The sequence below is a fragment of the Hippoglossus stenolepis genome, chromosome 23 (assembly GCF_022539355.2).
Source record: "Hippoglossus stenolepis isolate QCI-W04-F060 chromosome 23, HSTE1.2, whole genome shotgun sequence".
NCBI classification, from domain to species: domain Eukaryota; kingdom Metazoa; phylum Chordata; class Actinopteri; order Pleuronectiformes; family Pleuronectidae; genus Hippoglossus; species Hippoglossus stenolepis.
This window is the reverse complement of record NC_061505.1, coordinates 4,863,960-4,881,599: the sequence shown is the minus strand read 5'-3', so window position 1 is coordinate 4,881,599 and position 17,640 is coordinate 4,863,960. Positions and strand designations below refer to the sequence as shown.

General features: G+C 43.4%; 2 protein-coding genes and 1 long non-coding RNA gene across 4 annotated transcripts in view; 1 reads left to right on the top strand and 2 right to left on the bottom strand.

The window, feature by feature from the left end:
- Nucleotides 1-144: 144 nt before the first annotated feature.
- stim2b (stromal interaction molecule 2b) overlaps nucleotides 145-17,640 on the bottom strand; it is a 35,409-nt gene continuing 17,913 nt past the window's right edge. Inside the window, exons 2-12 of one of the 2 annotated variants that reach the window (XM_035148799.2) lie at nucleotides 17,440-17,570; nucleotides 8,717-8,828; nucleotides 7,837-7,948; nucleotides 6,156-6,271; nucleotides 5,884-6,061; nucleotides 5,635-5,812; nucleotides 5,113-5,274; nucleotides 4,321-4,421; nucleotides 3,546-3,784; nucleotides 3,278-3,467; nucleotides 145-2,835 (exon numbers count right to left, since the gene is read on the bottom strand). In XM_035148799.2, the coding sequence (XP_035004690.1) occupies nucleotides 2,211-2,835; nucleotides 3,278-3,467; nucleotides 3,546-3,784; nucleotides 4,321-4,421; nucleotides 5,113-5,274; nucleotides 5,635-5,812; nucleotides 5,884-6,061; nucleotides 6,156-6,271; nucleotides 7,837-7,948; nucleotides 8,717-8,828; nucleotides 17,440-17,570 (2,144 nt within the window). In that variant the 3' untranslated portion in view covers nucleotides 145-2,210. Of the gene's footprint in view, nucleotides 2,836-3,223; nucleotides 3,468-3,545; nucleotides 3,785-4,320; nucleotides 4,422-5,112; nucleotides 5,275-5,634; nucleotides 5,813-5,883; nucleotides 6,062-6,155; nucleotides 6,272-7,836; nucleotides 7,949-8,716; nucleotides 8,829-17,439; nucleotides 17,571-17,640 lie in introns of both variants that reach the window. The other variant, XM_035148798.2, reaches the window with a different exon arrangement.
- On the top strand, nucleotides 3,699-6,752 carry LOC124851352. Its single transcript, XR_007032397.1, has 3 exons — nucleotides 3,699-4,258; nucleotides 5,080-5,304; nucleotides 5,858-6,752. It is a non-coding gene; the product is annotated as an uncharacterized LOC124851352 (long non-coding RNA).
- tbc1d19 (TBC1 domain family, member 19) overlaps nucleotides 17,525-17,640 on the bottom strand; it is a 36,499-nt gene continuing 36,383 nt past the window's right edge. Inside the window, exon 22 of the mRNA XM_035148801.2 lies at nucleotides 17,525-17,570. The gene's annotated coding sequence lies outside the window, so the exon portion shown is untranslated. The remainder of the gene's footprint in view (nucleotides 17,571-17,640) is intronic.

The following is a 17,640-nucleotide window of genomic DNA, read 5'->3' as shown; positions in this document are numbered from 1 at the left end:
GACAGTATAATTTATGGCCACATCTTAACGCCACAGAAAAAAAATCTATTTTTAAAAAAGTACAGGAGGACGGGGACACAAACATTCACGATCACAAAAAGCCGTTGGATGTTCATGAACAAAATATCACAAACGGTAAACTTCTCCAATGCCTCCATTTTTTATTAATTTTTCTACTGTATACAAATATTCACACACAAAATGTTCTCAAAAAAAGCCCCTAGTGTCTCGTAAACATTCGTTTGCCCCTCGTCTTTCAGTTCCTTCATTGTGTGCTGCGTTGTCCACGACCTTCTAAATATATGTGGTTTTTTTTTCTTCTTCTTAAAAACAGAGGCCACTGGATCCTCGTCTCCCAGACACACCTCATGCACGGCATCGCCCCCTCCCCCCCCCACCCCCATGACCTTTCATCTCTGCCGGCGTTCCGTCATGTGACTCGGTCCGGGATGAAGGGCAGAAGGCAGAAATCACAGTGTGAAGCTGGGCGGGTTGACATCAATGCGCTCGGTGCAGGCCCAGAGGTGAGGAGCGGGGCCGTATTGCGTGGGTCGGCTTCGAGCTTAGTGTGAGGGGGGGGGGGCAAGTCTCAATGTTTTGATCGGATGTGGATGAAAAACGTCCCTTAGCTCGAACAGATGATCCTTTACTGTTTGTCCTTTTAAAAAAAGCCTGGAACACAGATGGTAGAGGCCACATCACCACAGTCGAGACATTGTCGGCAATTACAGAAACTTATTATCTTTTTAAATATTACATCATCTCACCTCCTTCCTCAAACACGACTATGGCACTCGGAACAGAATGAACCGCACACAAACATCCGGTCGTGACATCAAGTGTTTTTTTTAGATTTGAAGAGTTTTAAGACGAGACATGGAAATGGTCTGTTGAATGGCTACAGAATGCAGTTTGTCAAGTAATGAGGCAGAGCTAGATTACAGGGAACACGACTGGTGCGGGTTAGATCTGCATATTCGTTCGACTTTCTTCAGTTCATAGGGACCCCCACCAATCTAAACCTAGTAATGCGAAAACAAGGTATACGTATATATATATATATTTAGAGATTTATTTATATATTTGAGAGGATAATGGAGGGCAACAGTAAAGATGCATCAGATAATCGTGGCTCTGGCATTACATGCTGCATTTTCCCTGCCGCCGCCCATGTGTTCCCCTCGTCTCTGGATCTTTATTCAATATGTACTCCGCCAGCAGTGGCTCTTTCCCAAAATACCAGGAAAGCAGTAGTGCAATAAAGTTTTGAGCAGGATTTTTCTTTTTAAAAAGGAAAATTCATCAAGTACACGGGTTTAGCACTTGAAGACTGTTTAAGATGCAATTCATAATTTGAACAGGGAGGGGGGGGTGATTAGTACGACTGAGTAATAGGGCCATGTTACAGAAAATAAATATTAGAAATAAAAGTCGCAATTTATTAACAAGAGGGTCTTTATCTTTTTTTGGTGTTTCTCGAGAAACTAAAAATTCCCTTTGAAAAGCTCACATTTGTAACCGAGAACTTTAATCGACTGCAAGTCTGCACCACATTTTAAAACTCCTGTCAAGTTGAGATTAATTATTTTGTTATTTAAGTTAAACATATGCCAAAGTTTAATTTAACAAGATGCTCCAGAATTCCTAAAATGTACTTTAATCTCGTTATCTCCGATTTATTTTCCCTACAAGTGGCCCTGATACTCCGTCGTAAATTAGGACACTTGAGAAAAGACGATACATTATCCCAAATCTACTATAGGACCTTTTTTTTTTCTGGGTGTTATTCACGTGTTGCTGTCGCTATTCAAAGTGCGATTTAAACAGCAGATATGTTTCTCTACAAGACATCGACAGTGAAACACTACGTTTTACACGATACCGTTACTCAAAGTGGCTTTTTTTGGTTGAAAAGCAAAGTAACATTTAAGAGAAGACGGCGACCAGGTCGTGTGTGGCGTCGGATTGACCTTTCCGTGACCTCTGCAGGTTTCCCCGTGAGGCTGAGTGAACTAAATAAAAAGGCATTATTTAAAAATAAGGCGACCAGTCTGGAGTGTTTGAACGCGTCCAGCCTGAGCTACATTCCATCTTTGATAACAAAATAACTTAGGAGAGAAAATGAAATGTTTTAGCTTATAGTGATGTCCTTTTTATTAGTATTCAGGCTAAAACAACTTATCTTATTTCTCTCTTTCGCTCTCTAAGTTTTATTTTTTCTTCTTAAATAGGCTTTTGATTTTAGACGAGGAGCGCTTGATTCTCTCTCCATTGTCGCTGGAGTCCTGGGAGGAGGTGCTCTGGAGCTTGTGCTCCCTTCCCACGCTCCGGCCCTCCGAGTCCAGGGAGGTCAGAGACGGGTAGCGCCCCACGTTGGGCAGCATGCTGGCCGGCAGCTGCCCGTAGCTGTAGGACTTCTCCAGGATGCCGTTGTACACGCCCTTCCCCGTGGGCGAGGTGACGCCCCCCTGCGTGAAGGTCACGCTCTGAGACTCGGGCAGGATGTGGGTGAGGTCAGGAGAGCCTCTGTGTGCAAACGGGTGGTGCTCCAAGGCCGGGGAGGGCGAGGTGGAGGGCGGCCCTGAGGGGGTGGTGGCCGGGGTCGGGGGAAGAGGGGGAGGCGTGGAGTCCCTGAGACTGCTGCTGCTGCTGCTGCTGCTGGTGTGGGTGGTGCAGGCTGCGAGCTCCGGACTTTGGCTGTACAGCAGCAGCTCCTCGCGGGAGATCTTGCGGTATGGGGTCTCCGATCCGGGCGTGCAGGGGTTGTGCGGCTGCTTCCGGCCCATGGACGAGTTGAGGGAGTCTGAGTCGGAGCCGCCCTCCTGAGTCGGTTCCCTAAGGGAGGAGAAACAACGTCAACATGAGGAGACTCGCAAAAAGGAGCTATTTGATCAGAAGAATGAAAAAGGAGGAAACAGCTACATGACAACATTAGTGTTGTGTGTCTAAATCTTTTATTGACATATTTCATCCTGGCAGGTTTTTAACTCTGGCCAATCTTCATCATTGCTACATGACTGTGGCCACTTTTGGAGTTTCCTTGGGGTTTAGCTGCCAGGAGAAAAAGATCCTGCTAATTAATTGTGTCAGGCATGCACTAGTTGTGTGCAGATTAATGTTGAGGTCATTCATGCATCCTCCACGTTCTAGATGACACCCAGAGACCAAAGTTACCAATCAACCCCAAGCTCAAAGCGTCAGTGTGAATATCTGGATAAAACACCTGTAAGTCCAAACTTTAAAACCATTCCGCGGCGTTCCGGCCACCGCTACATACCCCCTCCTATCCGAGCTGAACATGATATGTTCGTCGTCGGCCTCGGGGTGATAGGAGAGGGACGAGCTGGCCATGGACAGCAGGTCGGGGTCCGGCGACATCAGCGAGGACTGCGGGGAGTTCATCAGGCTGCGGCGGGAGCGGCACAGGCTGCTGTTGCGCGTCAGCGAAGGACGGATCAACGAGGCCGCTGGAGGAAAGATAGAGACGGTGAATGATAAAACACAGAGAGAAAACCACCGTCAAAACCCTCCGTCGGCGTACTTACTGGAGAACTGTGGATGGATGGGAGGCGTGTCCTCGTCCAGGTCATCCACTCCTCCCGCGATGGGGTAGGGAGGCACCGAAACTCGCGGCATGACCACCCAGCTGTGGTCTGAGTAGAGGCTGGCCGTGAGGCTCGGCAGCCCCGAGTTACTGACCACAGGGAAGCCACAGAGCTTCTCGATCTGCTGCCAGCGGTGCAGCCGCTCCCTCAGGCACGCCGTCACCTCCGACAGGGCTTTCCTGAGGAACGCAGACCAATGAGATGGAGGCACGATACAGACACTGTGTTTGCCAACTGTTAAACTGAAAGAGGCCGTCTGTGCTTTGATTCGTCAGTTTGGGATTTAAACACAATAGAATTCAGTGGCAGAACAGGGATTATAGAGGTTTGATTACATGAAATATATCTAATATAAAACTTGGTCATTGTTCTGACGGCTCAAGTAAAGAATTTAATCTTTGAAGAACAAAACAAACGTCTCTATCACGTAATCTGGTTTTTAATGACACAAATTCAGTTTATTGTAATATTCAGCACATTAAATCAACAGTAGCACTAAATATGTGGCTGATAAGTGCGTGAATCCACCTTTAGTCACATATACAGATATTATCACCTCTTTTGTTTGTTTTTCTGCAGGATTACACAAAAACTACTGAGCTGATTTCCTGGTGGAAGGAAAAGAAAAGTGGATTGAACAACTGTGGGTGGAGGTATGTACTTATAGCTACTGTTGCGTCACATTAATCGTGTGAGTCAGAGTGTGAGTCCTCACTTTGCCTCTAGTATCTTGTGGTCCACCTCATCCAGTGATGAACTGTGGGCCACGTGAAGAGTTCCAAACACAGAACTTCGCTTCTTTTTGATTTTCTCTGCCTGAAATTGTAGAAAAATGTAAATGTTATATGGCAGCAATCTTTATCATTAATATTCATTGTATGAGCAGGGAAACCCACGAATGAAATGAGTCAAACAATATCATAAAAAGACAATTTAACTATTAAGTGCATTAGTTGAGATCTTATTACAGTTCACTACAGAGATAAGTACCAGAGTAGAACTTAATTATCCCCGTGTGCGGTTGTAATTGAATCCTGTGGCTTTTACTTTGTAGTAATGGTCACTTTAAATTTGACTTCCTCATACGTCAGCTGGAGCGCTGCCACTTCCTCAGTCATCAGTTCACCGGCCAAAATATCACACCAGTGGTAATGTGAGTGATATTTTATATTATTACTACCACTGCTACAGAGCTGCCAGGCGACAACACACGGATTTTGAACCACATGAATTAAAACAAATGGATGTTGACACGAGAGATGGATTTGAATCACAGTTTCACTTCCTGTATCAGGTGAATGTTGGGGAAGGTTTGTATTTCTGATTATAAAATGAATATAAAGACTCTAGTAGAGCAGCTGTGAGTCTGGAGGTTAAATTTGAAGTAAGAAAACGTGACACTGAACTTAGAAGAGCAGCAACATCCTTTTAATTTGTTAATTTTCTTATTTTTTAACTTATTTCTCCTCAACAGATCCGTGGTTCAATAACACCCAGAGAAAGTTACCTCGTCTTTGGCGACGCACAGCTGAAGCTCCGCGTTCTGCTTCTTGATGTTGTAGTATTGAACCTCCACCTCGTGTGTGAGCTGCAGCCACTTCTGAAGAGCTTCTGGCACCGAGCGCTCCGAGTGCATCTCCTTCTCCGCTCTCCTCAGGGCCTTTCGCACCTTCAGGGGAAACAGAGCACATGTGCAGAGGTTAGAGGCGAATATTTAAAACCTTTTCCTGTGAGATTATTGATCAATTGATCAATTCTCGACCTGACTCTGTAAAGTGACTTGAGATAATGGATGTGAGGAGTTGGTGCTTTACAAATTGAATTGATTTTCTTTTATTAAGTCTTGTGAACATCCAATAATCTATTTTGTGGAAGAAATACAAATTTTAATGAAAAAATCTGAACTCAATCTCTCAAGGTCATTTAGCAGCAATGATGAATATATTCACAGTAATGATCTGAACACTGTCTCCTTCAGTAGAATATTAATGCAGTTGAATAGTGCTGATCTGTGGGTGAGGGTCGGTACCTGTACGAGCTCCTCCTCAGCATATTTCAGGCGGCTCAGCTCACATTCAGCTCCCTCTCGCAGCTCTCGGAGCCGATGAGCCTCCTTCTTGGCCCCGTTGATCTCATCCCTCATTTTCTGCTCCAGGTTCTGCTTCTCCACCGCCACCGTGCGGTTCTCCTCCTGAGCTTTCTCCAGTCTAAGAGGAAACAGAAGTAAGTTTTAAACAAAACTCTACTTCCAGTTTCAGATGACTGTGTTCTCACGCACCGGCTCTGCAGGTCTAAGAGGCTTTGCTCGGCGTGCTGCAGGCTTTCCAGATCCTTCATCATCTGAGAGATGTGCACCTTGCTGGACTTGTTTTGCACGTAGGCAAACCAGCAGCCCCCAACACCGATCACTATGGAAACCATCAGGACGAAGTCTTTCATCCAGTTATGTTGTGGACCTGCAGCGAGAAGGAAGGGTTGGTTACAGAAAAAACACATTTGTGAGGCTGGTATTTGGATTTAATGAGTAGTGATGGTTGTGTGTGTACTCACGGAGCGGAGGACCAAACAGCACCGCGTCGAGGGCCTTTAGGTTTAGTTTCTGTTTATGCCGCTGGTCTAATATCTTCAGCTGCATCGACATAAACGACGGTTCATTTGCTGCTATTCTGAAATATGAAGAGAAACACGAATCAGTACTGAATACTGAGCAGTTAGTCACACTGGATTTACCTTTCTACACTGAGACCTTATCACTGACTGTTATATAACCCACAACAGTGAAAAGTATTTTTATATATAATGACTTAATAATATACTGTGCATTAGTGCCAGGGTTAACAGATGAATAATATATGAAGGGATGTCCTCCAGGTTGTGGTGAGACCGTCACAGTTACAGATTTATGAGGCCAACTGCAGATTTCCATCAGTGGCACAAAAGTTTGCACAGCTGCAATTCTTCAGCGTGGATATTTCAATCATTTGACTCCAGATGTGAATATGCACAGCTGCAATTTATGTGGTTTGCAAAAGAGAGTTTACATGTTAAACATGATGCAGTAGACTAGCTCTTTAGAAACTAGATTTACACCCTGCAAGTACTTTTACTTTTAATAGTTTATTAAAGAATACCCTGTTGTGAAAACTGCTTTGACTCAATGTTTTACTGTAAATACAACGTATGAGTCATAACATACATAATGAATATTACCAGCTGCTTCACTGGACCTGATGTGATCCCTCACAATAAATATTCAAGCAATAAAAAAAGCTGTAACGCTGCAGGAACCAAACACACATCTCAGGCTGTTTATATTGTCTGAGCCATAATGAACCATATTGTCCTGGTTCTTCAGTAAATGACGACACAATTGACAGTTTTGTGACTAAAGAGGTGCTGAAAATACACTGCCTGCCCCCCCCCAGGCATAAAATCTGACAGAAATTCAATTATAAGGGAAACAGGAGGAATGATTGAATTTTTCCGGCCTCTAGCGTCGTGTGTCTGTGGGTAGGACACACACACACACACAGACACACAACGTGCACTCTGCTTGGTTCGTCCCTGTGACACCACTGCATGCCACCACCATCTTGTACGGCTGAGACAACATGGCAGCCAGGAGAAACTGTACCCCTCTGCCGTGACATCACTTCATGAGTCAGCGCCCACCGGCCCTGTGGCGGAACACGAAACCGCTCCGCTCTACTCATGCCGTACATGCAGTTTGCAGCGGGTCACATTCCACAAGTGTCCCGGCAGCGTCTGACTTTCTGTAACGTCAACTCTCAGATTACTTGAGTTGACAATTTAATCTTCACGGTGCCACAAGGAGGGAATTCTGGGAATATCTTGAGTAAAGACGTCACGTTTAAGGACAAGTTTGTTTAAGGACACAACAGATACAGTGAGGAAAAGACAACCACAGCACTGGATTCAAAAGGTTTAAAAGTAAACTGATCTGGAACTTCACAAAAACATCTACCTGTTCCAGAAAATCCACCTTGTGTTGCCACTAACAACCAGCAGTGGGCAGCATTGAACTAACAACGATCATAATATTACCACTGATCATAATCACTCTTCCCCCAGAGCATCTTAATTTGAGGCAAATTATTTATATCAAGCCTTTAAGGTTTAGAAAATTCATAAATAATTTAAAATTAAGATTGTGAGTGAACTCAGAAGATGTTCTGCAGAGGTTGTTTCTCATCAGTCGAGCTGTGCTCACCGAGGTAAAGTGTTCCCCGAGACTCGGAAGTCCCGGAAGTTCGTCTCATACTGCGGCAGCTCCACCGACTCCTTCAGCCACTGCACCGTGTCCTCCATCGTCCAGTTGTGGACTGAGAGAGAGAGGGAACATGGTGATGATGTCATTACTTCGTTAAAGATTTTAATATTCACAGAATTACAAAGTAGAGATCCTGACGCCGTGTTTCACCAAAACCAAAAGTTATGACGTTTATTTCACAGTTACTTCCTGAGTGGACATGAGTGCATGTTGAACACTCACACTTCCAGAGTGGTGAATAAACACTGGTGCACACGAACACAGGTTGAGAATGACAGATTGTGTTTGAAGGCAAAACACAGATGTGTCGTAAAGAGAGGAGGAGTTGGTTTCAAATTTTGTCCCAATTTGAAATTCAAATAGGAGAAGTAGCAGGAGAGGAGGCGGAAGAGATCAGATTCAATATTACCTGAACAAACACTGTGTCACTTGGAGGGAAAGTCTATTATCAACACCAGTAAAACAGTCGATACCACTAAATGCTAATTAAAAGCTGTTCAGAATTGCTTCTTGACTACTTTTATTTTATGATAATAATCTGCAGAGACAATAAAAAGCTGCACTTCACTCTGGATGAATACTCTCCTCAGAGGAGATCATTGTTTAGTCTCATTCTGCCCTTGACGCCTCAGACGAGTAAGTCTAGTCAGGTTTCTAAAATAAAGAAAATCTGATACTTTTTTCAAGTTAAATTGCGACTTTATTCTTTACTTATTCTTAATGTTATCACGTTCTTCTCATTTACATCTCCTCTCCTCTACACACAATGAAGACACGTGTGTTTGTCTGGATGCAGAGACAGTTCACTTCTGTGATTTACCTTCAGACGTCTTCCAGCCCTTCCACAGCTCCTCCACTGTGATGTGCTGGTCTTCACGGTGCAGGTTGCTGTGCTTGTTGGTTTGCTGCTGCTTCATGTCCTCTATTATAAACTGGGGAAATACATGAGACAGAGTTAATGTCTTTTCATGGGCATCGCAATACATGTACTTTTATTGGTTTATAACATTTTAGACTGAGAGTCTGGGGCAGACACAGCTCGTCTGTGTATGTCCATGTGTGGTTTTGACAGAAGGAGGCGTAGAAAGTTGGCTTTGCCTAAAAGTTTGGCTTTAAATCTCACACACACACTCACTCTTTCTTTTCACTCTCCTTTCTTCCTTTTAGGGACTTTAGGAGAAAGGCACCACTTCCACCTGTGTGTGTGTGTGTGTGTGTGTGTGTGTGTCTTTTCAGTTTCCGGCTCTCCTCCTTTGGTAGCTCAGAACTAAATGCCCCGGCAGAGTCGGACACACCAAACAAACCCACTAAAGAATTACCAGAACACCAGTAGCATTACCAAGAAGCATGGCTGACTACCCAACGGTTCATCTTGCAGAACCTTGTTTATGTGCGTGTGGTGTTTAGGCATCAACTAAAAACATTTGATAACGAATTAGCTCCTGATATCAAAGCAGTTAGGTGCTACTCTGCAAACATTACACTGACTTGCAGATCGACACCGTAGCAGCATAAGGTGGATGTGTGCAGAGTTCATATCCAGTGGGTGGTTTTCACATGCAAATCTCAGATAATTTGAATTCATCGACAATAAGCTGAAAATGTAGATTTGAGGCGAGTTGTTGACAGAGCTTCCAGCCAACAGGAGTCCAATCATTTAAAAAATCTAATTCAGCACTAATTCACTTTTCCAAACAAGAGGACTAAATACAGTTAAATAAAGTTTGAAAGCATTTATGAACATTTTTAGACAGCAAGTTGTGACGTGCCTTGTAACTAAATTATTATTATGGTAGTGTTCTTTTAAAAACAACCACAACGACTGGAAAAAAACTATATTTTAAAAGTACATATTACAAGTTCATATTCATGCTGGAGCAGAAATGAGCTTGGCCTGAAGACAGAGATTGTGGAAACAGCTGTAACTTCTTGTGAAGGTTAAACTGGCGTTAGCTAGGAGAAGCCCCCTGCTGCCAGTCGTCAGGGTAAGCTTGGCTAACCGTTCCAGCTCAAAAGATTAAAGTGGCATCAATCCTCTACGCCCAGTATCCAAGACACTGGATAAATTTGAGGGACTACACGTGACAAGTCGTGAATAGTTGAAATCTCAGGAGCCCAGTGATTGTCTGAAAGCAGCTGTAAAGAGAAGCTGGGGGCGTTGGTGAAGATGCAAAGTGGAAGTTCACAGAGGAATTGAGATTTCCTGCATTTTCAACCTCAGTGTGATCAGTGAATGTATTTTCTGCAGAACTGGACGTACTGACTGTACCTGTCGGCTACAAACCCCCAGATCCTCTTTACAAGGAGCTACAGCGAGAGAAGAAAACTCATCAGTGACCCACTACGATGTTTTTGAATCACACAGAACTGAACGTTGCAGCTGCAGCCGGAGGTGTTTTGACATGTCACCCTGCGATGAATCATAGTCACAGATCAATGAGTTTCACATCTGACTTGACGAGACTGAAGCAGCACGCTCAGATTCCAGCACAGCAGGAAGACACAAGTCATCATCGCTGCTCGACTGCACCCAATTCCCTTAAAATGCTCCTGAAAGCCTTTACACCTCAAACAGCTGCACTTATCAAGACATGGACACAGACGTGGAAATGGCAGATTGAAAGTACATCGGTACTTTCACACACGTCTCCACTGTGCACGGTGACAGACGCTGGGCGCCTGACATTGAATACACAATAGCAGTGTGGTGTTGAGCTGCTGCCTGACACTAACGTCTCCGGCGCTGAACACGTTTCTCCTGCCACAGAAAAAAAAACACTCTGATCAAGAAACTGTTGGAAACCGTCTCCAGTCACTTTCACGTCGAGCGTATGAATTAATTAAAATGTACTTTTTAGTCTAAGGACACATTTAAAGCAACACACTGCTGAGTGACAGTGCCCTCTGCAGCCACATGTGGTAACTAATTGTGTTCGGTGTTTTGAAGCACAACTGAATAAATTACCCATGATCCCCGGCTTCATGAACCAAATGACCGCTGTCACAAAACCACCAAACTCTATGTAGAAATCCTCATATTTTAAAAGTTCCCTGCTTAATAGACGCTGGTTTTTATTGACCTCTAAGTCTTTTTAAACTCATCTACAGTTCAGCTGGTTTCAGTTTATTGAATTTACAGAATCACAGCTTATCTCTTTAAGTGGGAGATAGTTTCTCATTCAAAGTGAACTATGCAAGCTTTGCTGCTCGAAAATAAACATTTACAACATTTGTTCAACATTAGTGAATCAGGATTTAAAATAAACGCTTTTTATATATTTTACAGAATAAGTGAAAACTTTAAACTGCTGGATGAAAACTCACGGAATCACCAAAGTCACCAGAATTCATCCTCTGGTCACAATAACAACAAACACAAAAACATGTGCCAATCCATTCGATTATTCTTGTGATATTTTAGTTTGGACCAATTGACCGTAATGCTGCGAAGATGGGAGATCAAATATTTCCTAAATGATTTATTACCCTCACATCAATGGATCCAGGATTTTCCCCACAGAGAATCTAATGTTATTACACTATTTGATCTCATTATGAAAGGGCAACACACTGATTGGGTTGTAGAAACTGCAGTTTTCTACTGAATCCAGTTGCAGCCTGTGTTCTAACAGTGTCCTTTTGGGTCTGAAAAGCTCTTTCACCACTTGAGCGATGGACAAAATACTCAAAGTGGCCTTAAAGGTTTGCACAGAGCCTTTTCTCCGTCTCATTCTTCTTTCACAATGCAGATGCAAATGAGTTTCCTCACTGACGTAGAAGACAGGAACTGACTAGAGGAACCAAACGCTCTGCCGAGTCACCGGAGGAACCACAACATGTGCAACACGAGTCCAAAACAACAACTCGCAAAAGCCCTTAATGCTCCCTGAACTTTATCAGAAATGAAATCCTGTCGACAGAGATGCAGCCTTCAAGGACATTTGCCAAATGCAGAAAAGGAAATTGAACTGTGGTCATTTCAGAACATTTCATCCCAAGTGAAAGTGGGTGCAGTGCAGACCTCCACCGAGGAGGTTATGTTTCCACCTCGATCCATTGGTTAGTTAGTTGGTTAGCAGGATTAGACTTGGTGGAGAAGGATGGGACATGGGTCAAGGATCTGGACAAAGGCATCGATCCAGGAATTGTTCGTTACTTCTTTAACATTGCGAGCAGTTTTTGTTGTTTTTGACATTTTCACAAATTTCCCAATAAATAATTCATGAATCGTGATGAAGAAAATCTTCCGTATTATATGTTTAGGGGACTGATATCAGTGTGTGTAATTTGTTACACACACACACACAGTCTGGATCGAGGTGGTTTCATTGGGCAATTGGCTTTAATTTGTGACGCTTTATTGAGTCATATAAAAGATGTGGCCAGGTCTTTGTGTGGTTTCCTTTACAGCTTCTGTGGTTAAGTGTTTGCGTGGTAGCTCGGACGATCAGAGCCGCTGTGCAGCATGTTGAAATGCCAAAGAAACTAATGACATGTTAACGTGAACGTAAACATGGTAAAGACGACGGGATAGCGAGCGACAACTCGGCCTGTCAGTTAAACAACGATACGCACACACACACACACGTATAGAGGTCTAGCAGAGGCTGGGTGTGACATGGTCAGACAAGCATTGGCAAAACACACACACATTGGCAAACAAAGACATATTTGTTCACATCAGATTCCAGGTTTGGGGGGGGGAAGTGTGAGTCTGAGACCCACACTTCCCATGAGCCTCTGCTCTGTCTAGCAGTCGACTGCGACTCCTTTCACCCCCGATATCTACTGTATCAGTCTATCTGTCCACGTCTGCTCGTCTAATTTACTGAACGTTATTACATCCTTCGTCCATCGATCATCTTCGGTCCCAAATGATTTTTTGATTCGACGCAGAATTAATTAACTGTTATAAATGTGTGGGCGCAGTCTGGGACAAAAAGTACCTGGATTGGATTTATGAAAAAACCCAAACTACTTGGAGCAGAATGTATTTTTCACACATGGCAGCCGGACAGTCTCTGCATGACATAATCTTCCTCATGATTTCATTTTGAGTTAACACAAATTCGTCTGTGAGTCCTGTTAACTTTGCTTTAAACAATAATATGATCTGTTAATGGAAATGAAATTACTTTGAATGACTTCTATCGTGTTATTCTCAGAGCAGCACAGGTCTGTAGTTTTATTTTCTTAAATAGACACTGAGATGCAGTCGCTGGACGATTATAGATTAAATTCAAGGACCAGATACAAATGTCCATAACTGGTTATCAGTAGCCAATAAATTAGATACATACAGTAACATATTAATGGATTTGATTACATTGATGCCAAAATCATAAAAAAATACTATCATTTATGTATTTATAAATAGTTTAAGTTACACCAGCTTAGGGTAAATTTTGTAATTTGGCTGAACCAACACTTGAATGCACAAGTTTTGTCTAAATTTAAAGCGGCGCGTTGAAAATAAAATCCCTCTCTCTTGAACATTCCCAGACAAGTCAACAAACGCATCCAAGAAGCCTGTGAGATTCCTCCTTTCTATAGATACATCCAAACCCTCCAGGAGCCTCCTCAAATTCCCTCTGATCATACCAACGTTAAACACACAACATACAGTACATATACACACTGACTGCACAAAGGCGGAACCCAAGATATGAACTAAACAAAAACATCAGCAGCGCCGCCGCCGCCGCCTGCCGCGACATGGGTTGGGTTCCTGCCGTTTTAAAACGATACACCACGATCCAGCCGAGCATCTCCTTGGCAGACGTGCAGGGCCCGGCACCCCGAGGACTGGACGTGCACCTGCCGTCCCGAGCGGACTGTGCTCAGCAACAGACACCCCGAACGTCATTCAACCCCCCCCACGCCATACCCAGACTCACGCAGTAATCAGAGACAGGATTATGTCTAACAGGATTACAGCTGGATTGGTTCCAGCATTGGTCAAATTACAGATGTGTTTGGAAGGACGGTTAAAATAAGTGATTACTTTTTTGAGACTATAAATACACATCAAGACGTCCACTATTCCTGTTTGTGTTTATTTAGGCTGCCGTAGACGGAGGGTCTGTTTGATCTGAGACCAGCTTCAGGGGTAGAAAACTCTTTCATACAATTGCAACTAGCGCATAATCACGATAGTATAAATGTAAAACTACATTGTGCAGCTCACAAAACTGTCAAAATCTACCTTTTGCCCTCATCATGCCGATCGATTCTGACAAAGATCTATCGGGCTGCTTCCCCCAGAGGGATGTTTGTGTTCGGCAGCGACTCTCCGCTCCAAATATCGACTTCAAACGCAGCCAGAGTCTGTCGTGTTCGTGGTGAAAACTTTGTGATGTGACACGTCAGTGAGAATTGTAGCTGCACAGGAACTGAGATACTTGTTGGCCCGAACACCTCCTCCATTGCTCTCGCTGCCTCTCCAAAAATAGGAAGTTTAAATATGTTTAACATGTATTTTTGAGCACACCCTTTTAAAACTAATGAGAACTACTGAAGTAAAACTAATTCAAACCAAGGACAGGCCTCATGTAGTTTGTGTCATATGAAGATGATAACACAAGGTGGAGTCATCTTTAGGGCTCTGGATCGTTTTACTGTGGCCACTCATCTCCATGACTCAGTAAGCTGTAAAGTGTCTGTGTGAGGTGATACGACCTGTCAAACAAGGGTTGGTTAATTTTCCTGGAACTTAGCAACACTGATTGTTGTTAAGTTACACAGGAACTTTAAGGGTAAAACAAATTTTACATTTCAACAGTGTCAGGTAACTCACAAGTGACTGATAACAATAAGAAAGTGAATCGTGTTGGACAGAATGAGCTGTAAATAAAAGGCAGGGTTCAGATCTTCCAGTTAAGACCTCGACTAACATGCTGCGACATTTCAATGGCTCATTTATGCATTTCTTGAAAACAGATATCACAAATTACCTGCAATCGAAATACCATACAGAAGTGTGAAACTACTTGGCACACAGCTACAATGCGGAAGAGCTTTAAAGTGTCACTAGAGAAAGGTCACACAACAAAGCAGAAAGACAGCATCGCCATCCGAAGACTGTCTGAACAAAGAGGAACCAGAAATACCTGCATTTGAACATCATCTTTTAAACAGATGCCACAAATGTAGGTGAGGTTTCAGCCTCTTTAATTCCTGGACAATCTAATGCTGCCATGATAGTTGTTTTTAAGCTTCTCATTCGCATGGTCTTACCACCACATCATTTTCAACAGAAATCCAACCTCTCCACCGGCTGAAGAATCACATGCGTGTCATGGTAAACTGGATATCCTCACCACAGCTTTATCATTACAAATATGAGCATCCCCTCACGTTAGTCATGCTCTTAAATTTTAGTAATAGGGCGACAAGAACTAGAGAAGGAAAAGCAGGAAGAGTCGTTGGGGAATTTTGTTAGCGGAGGGTAAGGTTTCAGCCAAGTGGCAAAAGGGTGAACGGGGGGGTGACGATCATGCCCCCGAAGGCCACATGAGGCTTGACGTGTACCCGAAGAGACCTGATCCCCTCCTACACCTTTCATTCTCCACAACCGTGTCACTGCCTTTGACTCACCACTGCCAGGAAACAGTGTAATTGGTCAAATTAGTTTTTACATTAGTGTTTAATTGTATTCTTCTCAAGAGCCAAGCCAACGAAATTAATTGTTGAATATTAAAATGGCTGCACAGTTTGTTTGTTTCTGCCTGAAGAAACAAGAAGTTAAATTAAAGACTTTGAAAGCTTTTCTAAAGGGCGTATTTAATGAAAAGAGTCCCAGATTTACTTAGACTTTACCATGATTGAAGATAACGTGAATTGGCCAAGGAGAGAATAACCATCGAAACGTTTGTAGGTCAGTTCAACGTTGGCCTTGTTTTGAGTTTATTACAGCGTGTTATTTGTATTGCTGAGAAAGAACTACAACACAAGGAGACATTACAAACCGAGTATGTATATGTTTCTCAATGTTAAAGCACCAAGGAAGTAGCATTAAATAAACATTATTATAACTAAGAACCTACCTAAGTGCATTTAAGACCCTTAAGACTTTATAAGGCCAAAAAATCATATTAAACCTCAGACCGTCTTTTTTACGACCCTGTGAAACCAACAGACTGAATCGTTTAAATGTGCTTCCCCTCCCCCCTGATCACATCACAATGTCCATTCTCTCAGTAAAACTAACCGATAGGCTGCCACTAATTTGGTGAAAGGAGAATCCATCATGTTACGAAACCCTGCTCCGGCTGCCAGCGGAGCCCAAAGAAGAAGCTTGGAAATCCTCAGTAATGAGCCACGGCCAAAAACAACTCAGGGTTTTTCTGCAGGAAAGACACAGACGCAAGTAATTTCCCTTATAAAGACAAAAGGTTAGGGCCGAGGCTCTGTGTAACACAGTCCAACCCAGTGAGCGCCAGTGCACAGACAGTAACACGTCTCCTTAAAGTGGGCTGGGGGCCAGGTCTAACCCTGGAGATCTCTCGGGTCTTTAGTTATAGGGTCCAGCTATTTACTGAGGCACAACCGCAAGGCCCCAGGGTATAACTGTTTCTCACACCAGCACTTCTCAGTCAGGTAAAAATGTCAACATACACCCACACACACACACGGAGAGAGAGAAAATGTGACCAGGGTCCCGAGTGGTTTTCTTTTGAACGCAAGAGGTGGTTGATTACCAAGAGAGGCACAGGGCACGGCAGGTCAGAGTGCTCTCAGATGTCAGTCCGAGCCCTCTAGTCACTCACAGAAACCTGTCCCTTCACCAGAACTCCCCCACCACACACCCACCCACACCCACCCACACACCACACACACACACAGAGATGAACACAGACTTCTATGTCTTTATATATTTGTTAGGATCCGTCAGTAACACAGTGCATTCCCTTGCCTCTTACCCGAACCTTAACAATCACAACTCCAAACCTAATACTAACTCTACAACCTAATTAAACCTCAAACAGATTATTTAAACTTGAGGGGTCCAGCGCTTTGATTAAATAAAGTGGTCTCTTGGTTTTTTGGACCCCCTCAAATATAGCAGATATAGTAAAGCAATGCCCAAAACACATGGACACACTTCAATACCTCAATTTTATTTTTTTTGCTTTTGGAATCGTGTTTAAAAAGAACCACTGAGGATGTTTGAGTTTGTGGCGTCCCTCTCCTGTGATGACTAACAGCTAAATAGAAAAAACTATTTGACTTTGGGGATGCTTAATCCCTCCCCCCCAGCCTGCTACAAGCTGTTAAAGTCAAAGTTTGCACTGTAAACTAAATATTCACTTGTATATGGCCGTGCACTTTAAGATGTGACAGACAAATATTCTTGCGTCAACACCTGAAGCATTTACAAGTAGCTAACATTGCTCATTTGAGAAATGCTGCAGAGTCGGTAACACGACGAAGCCCATAATTGTTACAATATGGGAATTACAGCCTTTGCAAAAACAACAGCATTTAAAATTTAATTTTTTGGCTTAACGCACCAAATCCTAGATGTACATTTCTGAAGCTCACCTCCACACTCTCGTTGACCTCTATCCCTCCGTCGTTGTCGTCGTCCAGCTGTTTGTGGATGTGCCGCAGCGCCTCCAGACTGAAGCGGTCGGCCTCGCCCATGCATGGCGGCATCACAATAAGACAGGGATCTAAAGAGGAGAAAACAATCAGGTCAGCGATGAAAGGGTCAAAGAGACGAGCAACTTGAACTGGACTTTA